At 53.2% G+C, this 15,875-nt stretch overlaps 1 protein-coding gene across 3 annotated transcripts; it reads right to left on the bottom strand.

Moving 5' to 3' along the window:
* Window positions 1–4,081: 4,081 nt before the first annotated feature.
* Window positions 4,082–15,848, bottom strand: Vps9d1 (VPS9 domain containing 1). Of its 3 annotated transcripts, none has more exons than XR_015048590.1 (15): window positions 15,737–15,848; window positions 14,406–14,481; window positions 12,732–12,824; window positions 12,482–12,644; window positions 10,605–10,716; window positions 10,457–10,519; window positions 9,992–10,044; window positions 9,805–9,892; window positions 9,552–9,637; window positions 8,583–9,067; window positions 7,800–7,929; window positions 7,369–7,574; window positions 6,945–7,073; window positions 5,537–5,641; window positions 4,082–5,041 (listed from the first exon to the last, which is right to left on the bottom strand). XR_015048590.1 is itself a non-coding variant. In XM_021170571.3 (15 exons), exons 1-15 carry the CDS (start codon window positions 15,833–15,835, stop codon window positions 4,948–4,950), a joined length of 1,947 nt encoding a protein of 648 aa, XP_021026230.1. In that variant the 5' UTR covers window positions 15,836–15,848; the 3' UTR covers window positions 4,084–4,947. The 3 variants fall into 3 exon arrangements, 2 of the variants coding, with proteins under 2 accessions (XP_021026230.1, XP_021026229.1); XM_021170571.3 differs by having other exon boundaries at window positions 4,084–5,041; window positions 6,977–7,073; window positions 12,732–12,821; XM_021170570.3 differs by having other exon boundaries at window positions 4,085–5,041; window positions 6,977–7,073.
* Between the last annotated feature and the right edge of the window lie 27 nt (window positions 15,849–15,875).

Here is a 15,875-nt window from a genome sequence, read left to right as displayed (position 1 = left end):
AGGCACCCTGCTGGCTATCACTGAACAGAGGTCTTTTGTTGTGGCCTCACCGATCCAAAGGGGAACGAACCTTGGTTGGCTTTCGAGGTTGCTTCAACTCACAGTGACATAGTTTAACTTCTGACAAATCATAAAGATTCCATGCTTGCCTTGTTTCAAGACAAGCCTGAATCCCGCCTGCGGCAGAACAAGGGGGTTAACAGAAAAAGGAAGAGGCCTTGGGGGCAGGGGTGTGGCCCTGAGGTGGAACAATTGCCTACTTTGTGTAAGGCCCCCAGGTTCAGTCTCTAGCATTGCAAAAAATTATGTTACACTAATGTTGAAGCTAATGTTCACCTGCAAATGTGTTCTTTTCTTCTACTTGTAACTTGTAAATTATTCTGGATTGAGATGAGCCTTGAACTAACAATATTGATGTTCTTCCTCCAACCCCTATGTGTGTGTGTGTGTGTGTGTGTGTGTGTGTGTGTGTAGCACTAGCTGTCTTACAAGTATCTTTGTAGACCAGGCTGGCCTAGAACTCACAAAGAGCCACCTGCCATTGCTACTTACTTTTCTTGCTATCTCAGGGCAATGTGTGCTCTGCACATCCTCCACGAACCTTAGTTTCAGCAGGGCAGATTGGCACAAGTGAGGCCATTCAAACTCATCTTGCCTGGGACTGTAAGCTGCTTCCTACTCAGCCCATCCACAGCTGTGTCTTCCCAGCTCCATCACAATGGCAGCATTGTCCAGTTTCCAAAGGTTTTCCTCAACCCAATGTGTGTGTAGTTGTTATTGCTTTAACTTTCTTTTTTCTTTTTTTTTTTTTTTTTTTTTGGAGACAGGAGCTCATGCAGCCAGGTTAGCCCACCACATTCCGTTTTATGGTGGGCTGGGGCTCTACCCTGGGGCGTCTTGTATGGATAGGCAGGAGCACTGAGCAACACTCCCAGCTTCAACTTGCATTTCTTTCTTTTTTTTGGGGGGGGGGGCTTTTCAAGACAGGGTTTCTCTGTGTTGCCCTGGCTGTCCTGGAACTCACTCTGTAGACCAGGCTGGCCTCAAACTCAGAAATCCACCTGCCTCTGCCTCCCGAGTGCTGGGATTAAAGGTGTGCACCACCATGCCTGACTAGATTTTTTTTTTTTTCTTTCCTTGTTAGTTTTCCTGTGTAGCTCAGCTGGCTCAACTTGTTCCTCTGGCTCCTGCCTGTGGAATGTGAGTTATAGGTGTGACACACATACTAGGTCTGGTTACTGTGATTTTTTTTTTTAAGATTTATTTATTTTATGTGAGTACACTGTCCCTGTCTTCAGACACACCAGAAGAGGACATCAGATCCTGTTACAGATGGTTTTGAGCCACCATGTGGTTGCTGGGAATTGAACTCAGGACCTCTGGAAGGGCAGTCAGTGCTCCTAACCACGGAGCCATCTCCCCAGCCCACTGTGATTTTTTTTTTTAATATTCTATCCGTAGCTAATAGTAGTACTGTTTTTGTAGTTTTTGGTTACGGCTACTTCTTGTTACTATATAGGATTTTCAGTGGAAAAATTGCTATTCATCCATGGTCTATGGAGGAACCATAGTTTAAAAATGCTGATGAACTAACCCAAAGGCACAGCTTTTTTTTTTTTTTTTTTTTCCTTCAGCCAGCCACAAAATGACAAGCTGGTACTCGACAAGGCCAAGGCCACATTTAGTGAAATCTTGCAGCCCCATGGTAAGAAGCTCAGGGGTAAAGGAATTCAAGTCAGGCGTCTCCTGGGTGCTGCCGGAACCAAAAGAAGTTAGACTTCAAGGTGGAGGCATAGGCTCAACACCACGCCAAGGAAATCCAAAGCGATGCTGGGAGAGGGGAGAGGTACGGCAATTTCTGTTGCAGTTCAACTGCAATCTTCAGAAAGCCAGGCCAGCTGGTACGAGAGCTAGGGGGAACTCAGTACGAAACATTACTGCTGTCAGCTCCAAAGCAACCCAAGAAAGCTGTGCATAGAATAAGCAAATGCCTTAGAAGGCACAAGGCGATCCTGCAGACAGTGTCTTCACAAGCGACACTGTGGGCAGCAGAAATGGGAGGACAACGGGCTCATTAAGGGTCCTGTGGGAGGCTGGGGCTGTGGGTTAGATGTGAGAGTGCTTGCCTGGCATGTAGAAAGCCTGGTTCCTACATATGAGTACATTACCTAACTCAACGAGAGCAGAGGCCTGTAAATCTATCGCTTGGGAGGTAGCTGGTGACCAGGCAGGAGAATTAGAAAGTCAAGGTTATCCTTGCCATAAAGCAAGTTAGGGGCTATCCTTGAATATATGAGGCTCTGTCTTTAAGGGGGGGGTGTCAGTCAGCTGGGAGGACAAAGCACAACTTTGATCCTAGCATTTGAGAAGCAGAGGCAGGTGGATCTCCGTGAGTTCAAGGCCAGCTTGGTCTATAGAGCAAGTTCCAGCTAGGACAGCCAGGGCTACACACAGACACATATACACACACAAATCCTGTGTCAAAAAACAGAACAAACAACAAACAAAATAATTTGTATAAAGATTAGTAAAACAATAGAGTATTGGCTGAAATGTTTTCTGATTGTCTATAAGAAATTCACAGCCGGACGCAGTGGCGCACGCCTTTAATCCCAGCACTTGAGAGGCAGAGGCAGAAGTAGATGGATTTATGAGTTCGAGGCCAGCCTGGTCTACAGAGGAGTTCCAGGACAGCCAGGGCTGCACAGAGAAACCCTGTCTCGAAAACAAACAAACAAACAAACAAACAAACAAACAAAAACAAAAAGAAATTCACAGGCAAAGTGAATTTTGAATTATGAGTTTCAGTTATATACAAAAGATGATTCTGACACGCACACGCACATGCACACACACAGAGGAAGCACATTGTACACAACTGGCTTCATCTTAGTGCCATGGTCAGCTGAGCAGCACTGCATGGTCTATCCCAGGGGTGCCGCAAGTATGTTCTGATTTTATCCCAACCCAACAGGTACGCTCAGAACTGGGATTTACGTTGTTAACCCAGTAACCCTGCTTCTGTGAAGGGGGCTTTAAAACTGACTTGAAAGTCAGAGCAGAAGCCTGCAGCAGGTCCATTAACATAAAGCTCAGTAGTCCCCTGGCGTTCCCATCCAAGGTGTCTCTACACCTCACCAGAGCACGAGCCTTGAGGAGCCGACAGTGCCAAGGATCCAAGTCAGCTGAGACACACGGTATCTGTTTTAACATTCATTCATCTTTCATTCATTTTTGGAGACAGGGTTTCTCTGTGTAGCCCCGGCTGTCCTGGAACTCACTCTGTAGACCAGGCTGACCTCGAACTCAGAAATCCACCTGCCTCTGCCTCCCAAGTGTGCCTCCACTGCCCAGCAAGTGCTCTTAACTGCTGAGACATTTCTCCGGCCTAACTGAGACCTGAGTCTGTGCTATTCCTGATGCAGGTGCGTGGGAAGTCGCTGCTGGGGGCTTCCGGCCCATTCCCAATCTGCAGAGATCTCGACCATAGGTCAAATGCCCCAGGAATGGGTTGTTGTCCTGCCCAGGCTGACCTGGGCCCACCACTTGCTTTTGGTGTCATGGCCTTAGGCTTCTCTTGCACCATTTGCAGACTGGACTCTGAGGTCAGCCTACGAGGCTCAAAGATACATCTCCTTGCAGGTTGGAACACAAGTGTTCAATAAATGCCCAATAACTGAGTTACATCTAGCCTGACTCCAAGAGGCTCCAACGACCCCACTACTACTGCCGTCTGGGACTGGAAACTCCCCCGTGTCCTGCCACCACCTCCTCACAGCAACCCCAGCTGCCATGGGTATTTCCTTTCCTGGGTGGGTCAGCTCGCCTCCGTGGAAGACACTGCCTGTGCTCGGATGCCAGCATCACCCTAGGGCCCCAGCAGAATCAAAGGGCATCGCTGTGTGTCCCTACACGTGGGGTGGTACTGTGGGACATTTCATTGTGTGTGTGAGTAGGATGATTACTCAGACACCTTCAGGGAACTGCTGTGGGCTCAGGACTACAGCAATGACTCAATTCCAGCCGTCCTAATGACACCCTGCAGACACTTGCTATCCCAGAGCGGGAAGTCCACAATTTCCTGGCTGGGAACAGCCCTGGGAAGAGACTGCTTCTGTGCAGAGGCTCTGGGGTTGGGCTGTCAGCTGTGATCTCTAGGAGACTGGCAGAGGCTGGCTGTGTTGCCTGAGTCCTGGCTGCCCAGTGGGTAAACGAACAAGTCACATGGACTTCGATAGAGTGACTTCTTTATTTTAGGCTGAGTTGGTAGCCACTTAGAGACCTCTAGACTCTGACATTGAAGAGTCTGTACAACTGTATTTGTTAGCCAGTGTTCTGAACATATTTCACTGTCCCCAACCAAGATAAGCCCAGGGCAGGATGTCCTGGACCTTGGTAGGAGAAAGGCTCATCACCCAGGCCTGGGCAGTGACACCCGGGCCTGCAAAAGCAAACAGGGAAGTTGCTACCTGGTAAATAAACAGCACATCTCACACTACCTACACCCAGTTCTCTGGGGGCAGGGTAAAGCCCACTTGTGACTAACAAGAAACTGGCTCACACAAACTTGGGCTGTCTCAGGAGACTGGAGGCGTGTAAAACTAGACTGGCCCGGCAAGGTTCCCAATACCCACTTCTGTGCTGATACCCCAGTCGGGGCTGCCTCGTGTCCATGAGAAGAGGTCAGAGCCACCAATCAGTGCTGCAGGCTCCCCAGGGAACGGCAGCTAGAATTCTCCTATGGGGTCTGGGGCAGGCCTGACTCAGCCAGCCATGCCCTGTTAAAGAGGCACTGTCCTAGGCCTCCAGGACAGATGCATGGTAAAGACAGTGAGCAAGAGCTATAGAGTGCTACCACAGCAGGCTGGCCTCCAGTGTCCCCACACCAGATATGCAGTGCAGTGTGGAGGTCCTGTGGCTCCTTTGGTCTGTGAGGTCCAGCCACCACTACTTGTCCAGCCGTCCCCGGGACAGAAGTTCCACATAGCTCAGGGCGCTCTGCAGTGATGTCAGGCAATACCCTTCTTCTCCAATCAAGTACCTGTGTGGAGTGGGGAAGGACATGTCGACTGAGAGGACAGATGGACAAGCCTAGTCCTCCGGAGGGCAACAGCTTCCCTTCTTGCTTGGGCAATGACACAGTCACGGGTAAAGTTGCTAGAGAGCTGGGTCAGGGTGGACCTTTCCCCATTGCCAGTCCAGGTCCTGTGATGGCCCTGCGGTGCATACTGCTCTTCCCCGGGCAGATGCTGCTCGGGGACACCCTCTGGCTCCTGCACAGGGTCCTCTGAAGGCTACAGAGCATGCGGGTAAGAGTGTCCCGTGCACAGTGGATCTCAGAGGGATGTCCGAACGTGGTGGTGGGGCTGCGGGCCCCCTTGTGGCTCCCATGGCTTACTATAGCCATTGCTTTTGTACTGGGGGGTGAGGTTCCCTTGTCCCCCTTGTCACAGCTGCTCCGTCCCCAGCTCTTCCCACAGAGACCCTTCCCCCACATCAGCCTCCTAGCCACCCACTAGCCTGGGCCCCTTCCTACCCCTCGTGAGTGAACTCTTCCAGGGCCGCGCACTCTGACACCAGCTGGGGGAGGCCGCTCCTCAGCACCACGAAGGACAGGATGGGCAGCAGGTCGTCAGCGCCACTGCTGGGCAAAGGCTAAGAGGTCAGTCTGCAGGGCCTGGGCCGAAGGGCAGCACTCTGCCTCTCTGGGGCCATCTTGGCCAGGCTGGCTATAATCCTTGTACCCCTGTTCCCCAACAGCCCCGGAGACCTCCTGGCCATGGTAATACAGGCCCACGTAAGACTCTCAATGGCAGGATACACTAGGTTTCTTCTGATGTTCTACTTGGCTATGGACTTAGGTGCTTTTGGAAGCTTGGGAGCAAATGTCTGAGACTGGAAAATAATCACCTCTGCACTAGGTCCTCTCTCTGGGCCCGGCTCAGGAGAGGTCTAGCTGCACTAGTCAGGGTACACATGAGAGCTTCTTGGAAGAGCATGGGACCAAGAGGTGAGGGGGCAGCTGGAACCCGAGGCTATGGCTCTGACCTCTTTTTCCATGGGCCAGGGAGGCTCCACACACTTGCTGCCCCTGCTCAGTGTCCTGCCACCCACAGAGACACAATAGGCACACACCCCCACCCCCCACCCCCCACCCCTGGTCAGGTATGGCTTGGGCCAAGGCTGTGTGATGTGCAAACCCTTAGCCTGGGAATTCTTTTATAAAACAGTAAAGGCAGCGAGTGCGTGGCAGGCTCTGTGGTGAGGATGGATAGCAACCCAGCCTTAGAGTGGCTGAGAAGTGTCTGCCTTCCTTCTCTTGGGTCGAACTCCTCATAGGTGACCTCATACCTAGCTCTGATATTTACTTGTGGGCTCCAGGTACAGGCCAGGGTCACAGCCCCTTGGTCTGCCAGCAGGTGTCCAGGCTGATCCTGGTCCTTGGGACAAGGTGCAAAGGTCTGAGCTCATGCAAGAACCATGAGGGACATTGACTCCAGGTCAGAGGATTCAGTTACCAGCTGAGTTGAGGAGAGGTGGAGATAGGCTCAAGCCCTGAGGCTGTGTGTCCTGAGTGGGAAGAACCTGCCCCATCTTGGATGTGCCAGGGAGCCCTCATGCTAGATCTATTCAGGAAAGGGGCACCCTTTGAAAGTGCACCTTCCCCGCTCCCTCTGAGTCCCTGGGGTCCAGGCAGGCCTTTCTCAGTCTCCCCAGATTAACCAGGACCCAGGATCCCTAAGATTTCTTGGCCTTGCCAGAGGACACTGCAATAGCAGCTTGTTCAGATGGACTGGAACACACGGTTGTGGGGTGGGAACCCTTCTTCTTGCCCTGACTCCATCCAAGGTCTTTGGTAGCTATGAGCTGTGCTCTGAGGTGAAATGGTCCATCTGGGGGCTACCAGGGTCCTCGCTGGACAGTCGCCGGGCAGGGACACATACCCCTCCAGACACTGCGTCCACTCTGAACTCACATGGCAGCGGCAGGGGGCTGGGGCTGCCCCTCAGGCCTGGCCTCTTGGGCACGGCAGTAGTCTTCCGCGCAGACGCAGATGACCCGCAGCGTCCGCACTATGGAACAGAAAACGGCTTCAGCGGGTGTGATGTAGTGAAAGAGTATCTGACAAGGGCAGGAAGACTTAAAGGACCCGGTGTGAGGGAGACTATGCTGTTTCCTATATCCACAAGTCTCCTGGCATTGCCCCATCTCTCCTGGGAACGCAGGTCTGGAGAAAGCTGAGGGAACACTGCCCCATGTTTGCTTAGTGAGGGACCTGCAGGCTAGCACAGGGAAGGCACAGCCAGCGGGGAAGGCACAGCCCCATCTTCCACCTCTCAAACCTCTGGGCCCCTCAGATCCCCGCACCGATGCACTCCAGCTTCTTCTGAGGGCAGCTCTCCAAGACCAGCAGCCCCAGCTCCTGGGCTGCAGTGCAGTAGGGGTAGGTGGAGGCTTGAGCTTCGGGGACGCGTGGGAGGAGCTTGGTGGGGATGCCGAGGGCTGTAGGGGGTGCGTTCCTGTACAGCTCCATGCTCCTGCTCACAGCGGCCTCCCTGGTACGGTGCACACTCCTAAAGCAGAGAGGCCAGGCTCAGTTGCACTCTTCCAGAGGCAGGTGGGGTTACGGCCGGGGACCTCTGGCATGCATCCTAGGAGAGCCTGACAGTCTCTAGACAGACAAGTGGCTTAGCCACCTGCACACTTGCAACACCTGAGGATGGCCTCAGACAAGTCGGTGGGAGACTAGGACGGAGACTCCAGCTCCTGGGGATGCTAAGCTAGGCTGGGGGCAGTACCTGTAGAGGGCCAGCAGCAGAGGCCACAGTGGGGAGAAGAAGGGCTCCTCGATGCAGGCCAGGCAGCGGTCTTTGGAGGTGGCTGTGTTCAGGCTTTCGAAGGCCAAAAGGGTCAGCGAGAGCAGTCTATCTGCCAGGAGCAGAGTTTACAATGTTCTAATGTGCTATTGCCTGCCCCCCCACATCTCTAGCAACTCTAAGTTCAAAGTCAAGGCGCCCTGTTTACCAGATCCAGCTCCTGTAGAGCAGAGCTACAGCATCTAGGCTTTGGGGCTGTTCTACCTGGTTGTTCTAGTTGCTCAGTCTCTCATCCCCTTCCCTTGCCTATGCTTCGTCCCGTGTCCTGGGGGCCAGGTCTTGGGTCTTCTCCCCTAGGGTTGACTTGGGCTCCCAAGTGGCTAAAGGATCTGCCAAAGGGAGGGGTGGATGGTCCTGTTCTGGAAGGACTGGCTCCTAAGTCTACACAAATCCCAGAAACTTTAGAATAGTGAGTACAGGCCCAGGCTGTTAAGACCTCCTCACTGGTTCATGCAATGTCTAGAAGCCTTGGAGTAGGCACAGCCAGGCCACCGCTGTGATTCAAGGCACCACATCTCTTAAGCTCCCACATCAGCTCCACCCACTGTCTGAGGCACTAAAGTAGGCTAGGCCCTGCTCTCCTGGGCTGCATGCTTGCCCCTGTGGGTGGGTAGACACAGGTCCTTGCTGTCCTGGGCAGCAAGCTGCACTTGAGGCTGGCAGATGCAACTGGAGCAGGTCCTGTGTTGGTCCCTGCAGGCTCACCGATGGCATTGTGAATGTCCTTGACTGTGCTCTTCAGACACTCCAGCAAGGGTTCCCTCTTTGCTCCTGGGGTCTGTGGCTCAGACATAGCCAAAAACTGTTCCAGGTCCTCAAAGGAGCTGTCCTTGTCTGGCAGGTGGGATAAAGCATCTACCAGGGGCGAGGAGGGCCCTGCTGGGCTGCCGTCTGCCTCTCTGTCCAGGGGGCCTGAGTGGAGTGTGGGGACAGAGGACGTGGGAGGAGGTCCATCCAGCACTCGTGGGGCTGTACTGGGCTCGGAGGGGGAAAGCATGCAGTAGAGGCTCTGGGAGGACCGAAGTCGCCGGCTCCCAGGGGCCAGGAGGCCGTTGGCTTCTGGGGGCAGGGAGCAGCTGCCTGGGGCAGGTGCAGCACTGGTGGCAGCCCGGCTCACAATTGGGTACAGTGCACTGTATACCGCACACTGCAGCTTCTTCAGGAGCTGGGAGATTGGGTGATCGGGAAGGCTGCAAGGGGGAAAGCAGGCAAGATGGGCCTTAAGTGCCTGCCCAGGCGGGCACCTGTCATGCCCACCCATCTTCCTCACCCCAGCCGAAGTGAGTGCCATAGTGGCCACCCTCACAGCTGGGCAGGGCTTCAGTCTACTTTTTAGCCTGAAGCTTAGAAATCTGAGCGTAATTTTTATTCACCGACCTTAGTCACCTGCTCCTTATGCCCTCATCTGTGATAATGCCTGTACAAAAAAATTCCCCCACGTGACTTCTCTGACATTCCCTGTTGGTGAATATCACAAGTGTAGTGTGACCCATGCAATCTGGGGAAGCTAATGGAAGCCAATGAAAACCGGTCAGCACAAGAGGCCCCTCTGCAGGAGCCCTCTGCCCGCAGGTTCCCCTAGCCTAGCCTTTCTGATGACTCTCCTTCTTTCCCCTCCCCCATCGACTAGCAGGGAGCCCCTCAGGCTGGGGAATGGGCTCTGGGAGTGAATACCTGAGCAAGTGGGAGAGCAGGCTGGTCACTAGCGACAGGTCCCCTGGGTTCCTCTTGAGCTTGGCTCTCCAGTGCTTTGGCCAGTCCTGCAGGACAGAGGACCTTGGAGGAAAGCACAGTCGGATCTCCACGATGGGGTGCCCTGCAAGGGCTGTGTGGGGTGTCCTGGGGTGTGGGAAGGAACCGAGTCCTATAGGCCCATGTGATCCCAAGTCTGCCACCCCTCTGCTTGGACCAGTGGGAGTTGACTCACATGGTCTTGCTCATACTCCAAGATGGCAGCATAGAGGGCTCGCTGCTCCCGCTCCTCCGGGGTCAGAGCAAGTTGACTGCAGAACCTCCTGAGGAGGAAGATAGGCTGGGATCAGGGATGGCCCTATGGGCTCAGGGAGCCCCTTCCAGGCATACCAGCATGCCTATGAGACAGGGAAGAGACACACCTGTTGGCAGCCTCCTGAAGGCGCAGGCGGCGCTCCTCCATCTTCCGCTGTAGCTAGGGTAACAGAGTCAAGGGGCCAGTAGTGTCTGACCTGAGTGGGCCTCCACCCCTGCCCTGTAACTCATCTGCTTCATCTTCTCCAATATACTTGATGTCCCAGGAGTCTAGGTATGTAAGGCTGCCTCTGCCTTCGAGCGTTGAGTTCGGCCAGAACAGCCATTAGTTCAAGGAAAGGCTTTACTCAGGAAGGCAGACTTGATGGTAGAGAGCAGCTAATTAGTGCTAAAGAGGATAGGAGGGTAGAGTCTAACTAGGTCCCCAAGAGTGGAGGAAGGGTTAAGGCCATGTTCTTGAGGGGACACTATCTCACTGCTGGGAAGGCTTACAGTCCCACACCCACCTCCTGGCACCTGGCCCTTCTCCACCCTCAGCTCAAGACCTCACTCTTAAGCCCCTGTAAGGATGCTGTCTCTTCTCTTGCTTTGGCGATCACCAGATTCTCCATCATCTGCCGCTGTAGAGACAGGGTCTAAGGGAAAAAGGAGGAAGTAAGGCCTGCTCCTTTGACTCGACCCTTCTCTGAGCAGAGCAGTTCCTCTCTGGGTCTTGCTCACCAGCGATGTCTTCTGCATGGCCTGGCTGGGGTCCAGACGGGCCATCCGGGCTTCATACGTGGCCCTCAGCTTCTGGTTTTGTAGGGAGGCCTTCTCCAGTGGTGTCAGCTCCCTAGAAATAATACCAAGCTGCTCTCCATGTGCATGAAGCCCAGGAATGATCTAGAGGCCTGGACGGGGCAGTGATGGGGCCCGAGCAACCATCCTCACACCCTTAGACCTTGTTCTAAGACCAAGAGGAAGACGCCGCCAGTGAGGAGGAACGGGATGCAGAAGTCAGATCTAGGGCAGGCGAGAGATCCGGTGCCTGGACACACGTGTTTGTAATGCTAGGACTTGGGGCTTCTCAAGAGAAGCAGGACACCTGGCCTTTTATGGAAATAAGTTATGCATCTGTGGCAATAAAATGGAACACCTGGCAGTAACTACAGGGGCCACAGTGCAAGATTCATTTGCAACCCACCGAAAAGACAGATGTGTCTATTCAGGGACAAATGGCAGCCTGCCACACAAGCTAGCAGACAAAAGGGCATGGAGGAGACTGAGAGCCCGCCCTAAAGCTGAGGTTTGTGTCTGCCCAGTGCTGATGCCGCACACAGACAGGTGGGGCCTGGGGAGCCAGGGGGAAGCAGGTATGGCAGGGAGGTGTGGGAGAGCCTGATCCATCCATGCTGGGTTCATGGAGCTTTCTGCACCTGTGTCTTGGTATCTTTTACTGGTGTAAAAAACTGTCTTGATTGTAGCTGCTTCTTCTTCTAACAGTCCCCTGCCCATTGCCTTTCTTCTCTCTGTAGAACTTCAAGGAATATGCTAGGCCTTCTGTCTTCTTATTTTTGTCTTGTTTCTATGACATCTACATTTTTATCTTTTGCCTGCTTATTGGTGGGATTAAAGATGCATGCTGGCACCACCTGGCTGGCTTTTCTTTTCTTTTTTCTTTTGCCTGCTTGCTTGCTTGCTCTCCCCCTCCCCCTTCTTTCTTTCTTTTTTTGAGACAGAGTAGCCCAGCTTGTTAGTGAATTTACTATATAGTTAAGGCAGGCCTTCCTTGACCTTCTAAATTCTGGGATTACAAGCATACGCTATGACCTCTGGCCAGGCTAGCCTCAAATTCAATAGGTAGCTCAGGGTGGACTTGAAACCACGATCTTCTTGACTCTACCTCCTGAGCACTACGATTATATGAAGCACCAGGGAACAAGTCCAGGGCTTCATGCATGCTAATGAGGCACTCTTCCATTCAGCTACATTCTCAACTATCTAAGTAGTTTTTATTTATTTTTAATTATGACTTTATTTTTGTATGCATGGGTGTTTTTTGCCCACATATATGTCTGGGCACGAAGTATGTGTGCCCGGTGTTCAAGGTGGCCAGAAGAGGGCGTTAGATCCCCTAACTAATTTTAAAAAACAAATTTCGGCATTATATTTTTCATTTTTTATTATTTATTTTGGTTTTTGGAGACAGGGTTTCTCTGTGCAGCCCTGGCTGTCCTGGAACTCACTCTGTAGACCAGGCTGACCTCGAATTCAGAGATCCGCCTGCCTCTGCCTCCCAAGTGCTGGGACTAAAGGCGTGTGCCACCACTGCCTGGCTAAACTTTGTATTTCTAAACAAACCTCAGTGCTGTTTGGCCATTGCCTAGGAACTACCTGAAAATTTCCCAGGTCTGTTCCGTCATCATTACCTCATCAAGTCTGTTTTCTATATGGCTGTGTCTGTTTGCCGTTCACTTTTTAGTTTGCACCTGCTTCTGTCAGGCCAGGGTTTGTCTGCTCTGGGAGCCACTTTAACCAACTGCTCCAAGGGGAGCTCACTGGGTGCAGCCTCCAACCCAGCCACAGCGCCAGCACACCCCCCACTCTGCCCATCTTACTTCTTAGAGTTTTGTGATTCTGCCACCTGCAGCTTCTGGAAGATCTCAGGGGGCAGGAAAGGAGAAAGCTTCCCCCCTTCATCTGAACACACTCGGCGGTGTCGGCTGGTTGGCAAGGGTGTGGGAGGAGCCGCAGGTACGGCTGGCTTCAGGCATATTCTCCCTGCAAGGCATGCACAGCGCCCTGGTCAGCAGGCTACGGACCAGCCCACAAAGCAGGCCCCAGGAGCCCTCTTCTTTGGGTACCCACCAAGCTTGGTAGCTGTTGACTGGGCCCGCTCCAGACACTGTTCAGCCAGCTTTAGCATCTTTGAGGTCTCAGGGGGCACAGTTTCCCCAGCTTCTAGGGAAGGAACATAGGGGACAGTTAGCCCTTCTGCAGTGACTCACATTCTGACTAAGGAGAAAGAACTGTAAAAGCTAGGCAAGCTCACACATATTCATCTCGGAACCGTGGCTCAACACAGGGCACGCACGTGGGATTGGCAGCCAAGCATCCCGCTGACCTGCCCTTCTCTGGTGCCCGAGGGTCAGGCCTGCTTGTAATCACAGCTCCTCTGGGGACAGCCATGCAGCCCTCATGGCTACTGCGCAGAGACATGGGTGCTACAGGGTCTCCTCGCCCACCTACTAGCTGCCTGTTCCACAGACCTGCCCCCCTGCAGGTGCTACGTGTGCACGGCCGGCCTCCTTCCCCGGTGTCTCCCATGGGTGACTCTCGGGTGTCTGTGCTGCTCCCTGCCACCCATGGCCCACTTCCATCAGCAGACACGTCCTTTTGTGCTTCGATAGTCCTCCCAGCTCCTGCAACCACTCTCCTGTTTCCCCCTTCCCACGAATGCCTCATAAACTCCATTCCCTCCTCAGTCCATACCCATTTTAGTACCCAGGTTCCCCTAAACCGTCCTTACCCAGCCTGACTATGCCAAAGACGGCAGGTCATTCCAATTTTTTCCTGTCCTCTAAGATACTACTGCCTTAAGTTTTCTCTGGAAACCCCTGGCTTCAGATCCGTGAGGACTCAGCTGGGCTCATGCGTTCCCTAGTAGCTCTCCCTAACTGTGTTCCTATGTCCAGTGGGTTGCCTGTGCCTCAGACTTTACATGTTCACAGACGAATTCTCTACTTCTAAAAATTTGAGACAGGGCCTCATGTAGCCCAGGCTGGCCTCCTACTCACTATGTAACTGAGGACGATCGCAAACCTCTGATCCTCCTGCTTCCGTTTTCTAACCACTAAGACTGCAGACTTGCGCTAGCACATTCATCTACGCTGTGCCAGGGACAAACCCAGGGCTTCCTGCATGCTTGACAAGAGCTGTCTACCAACCGAGCTACATCCGTAGCAGCACACCGGGATTCACCATTTCTCCCCTTATGTGATGTCGCCCCTCGTCTGCTTGGAACACCCCCTGCGGCTAGCAGCTCACCACCCACCCCAGCAAGTCTGGTTGGCTTCTCTTTCAGAATACACCCAAGCTCTATGCTCCTCCCTATGCTGGGTAGAGCTCTGGGAGGTTCCCAAAATTCCCTTCCACATCCGTCCAAGATGTACAAAACACTAATTTAACTACTTCCTCTGCCAGGACCTTTTAAACGCACTTTTGCTGGCCAGGTCCCCGCTTTGTGCATCTCACTCTTACCTGCCTTGAAGCAGTGTCTTGACCCAATTCACAATCCATCCCCTAATCTCGACCACTTCTCCTCAATGCCAGCATGTCACACTATGACATCATATGCTAACGGTAAGGACCAGGTTGGAAAGAGACAGGAGACCTCTGGAAGATCTCAGAAGGCAGAAAAGGAGACAGCTCCCCGCCCCCATCTGAAAACATTTGGCGGTGCCGGCTGGCGGGCAAGGGCATGGGTGGGTGGGGCAGCACCATTTTGCTATCATGAGAGGAGTAGCAAGTCTGAAGGCATACCTGTAGTGTTTTCCACGTCTTCGAGCAATACCTGGGAGATGTAGTGGATGCTCCGCAGGTATTCCACGTACGCTTCCTAGATGCAGGGGAGAGGATAGCAATGGTCAGGCCTGCATCCTGCCTGCCTGGTGAATGCCCAGGTACAACTGCAGGGCCAACAGTGCCTGCTTGTTTTTTGACAATACTTCCTTCTAGGCTTCAGTGATGGTCCAGCTAGGACACGGACGGTATCTATACTGTCTAGACTTGAAGGGAAAAAGAAATCAAGTGGAACAAAAATCAAAGAATTCCTTCCTTCAACACTGCGCTGAGGAGTTCCCAGATGGACACGCCTCTCCTCTCATTACTATCCACCACATGAAGGAGCTGAGCTTCAGTCAGGAGGCTTCACAGAGCTGCCTGAGCAGCAATTCGGGTTTCCACTCTGTGTAACAAAGTTCTCTTCCTGTGCAACTCAAAGACTAGTGTCTTATGAAAAGCACTTCCTGAAATCTGAGGAGAGGATAAGGGCTCATCTGTCAATCTCAAGTTTTGGCTTAGGTGAAGAAATAACATTCTCCAGACTCCAAAAATAATTCCCTCTGCTCAAAGGAGCCCAGAGCACTGGGCTGCAGGTTTCAGCTGTGTGACCCCTCTGCTCTGGGCTCTGTGACAGCTCAAGACAGAAACTCTGGTCTGTATGTGTTTCGTTTTACTCGTTGTCAAAGTTACCCACCTTTAATTAGCTCAGCACTTCAGATAAAATGGGTTTCAGGTAGGATTCTGGTCTTGTGAGGATGCCCTAGAAAACTAAGTTGGGGCACTGGACAACCAGTGATTCGTCCTGTCCTATGGAAGCTCTGGGTGGCCCAGCCTGCTTTTCTACCTGGTTGCCATCCCCTTTTAATTAGCAGTCATTCTCAATGACAGGCCACACCCCTTTTGTGCCTGGGTTTCTTTACAAATGACCTTTGAAGGCAACTGCAGACAGAAGCAGCATCCTGAATGAGCCAACAGTCGGGTCTTTTCTAGATTAAGTCTACACAGACTCTGTCAAGAATACACACACATCTGTCATCTACATCTTGGATGTAGGTCCTTTGCAAACAGAACCTCCTTCTTATGTCACACCGCCTCATCACACAGGTAAACCTGAGGCCAGTGCAAGCTGAGCTGTTCCAGGTCCCCGCAGAGCTCGGCGCCCTTAGCCTCCGGGCCCCGAGCCTCCGGGCGCGGTCCCAGAGCCGCCGCCGCGCGTCGGGAGCGCCGGATCCCTCTACACGCCCGCCCTCTCCCACCCACCAGGGGCCAAGGGCCTCCTGGAGCTGCTTCCGCGACCCTCCCAGCCTTACCCGGGGCCGGTTGCCGGTGTCTAGCTCGATGGCCTTGTTGGCCAGTTTCATGGCGCTCTGCAGTGGCTTCGCCGCGCCGTCCCCGGCCGCAGCGGCCATGGCGCTGGGCGGGGGCGGGGAGCGGGGAGGCCGCGGCGGT

The sequence above is a fragment of the Mus caroli genome, unplaced genomic scaffold, assembly GCF_978045245.1.
Source record: "Mus caroli unplaced genomic scaffold, Mus_caroli_1 scaffold_10, whole genome shotgun sequence".
Classification (NCBI taxonomy): domain Eukaryota; kingdom Metazoa; phylum Chordata; class Mammalia; order Rodentia; family Muridae; genus Mus; species Mus caroli.
This window is presented reverse-complemented; position numbering and strand designations above follow the sequence as displayed.

What these genes read in the sequence shown, in the direction of transcription:
- Vps9d1 (XM_021170570.3), bottom strand. Translation starts at nt 15,835, where the DNA reads ATGGCCGCTGCGGCCGGGGACGGCGCGGCGAAGCCACTGCAGAGCGCC. An exon ending in CCATGCAGAAGACATCGCTG is followed by an intron (nt 10,520 to 10,604) that starts GTGAGCAAGACC and finishes TTTTTCCCTTAG; the next exon opens with ACCCTGTCTCTACAGCGGCA. An exon ending in GGACATTCACAATGCCATCG is followed by an intron (nt 7,930 to 8,582) that starts GTGAGCCTGCAG and finishes TGCTCCTGGCAG; the next exon opens with ATAGACTGCTCTCGCTGACC.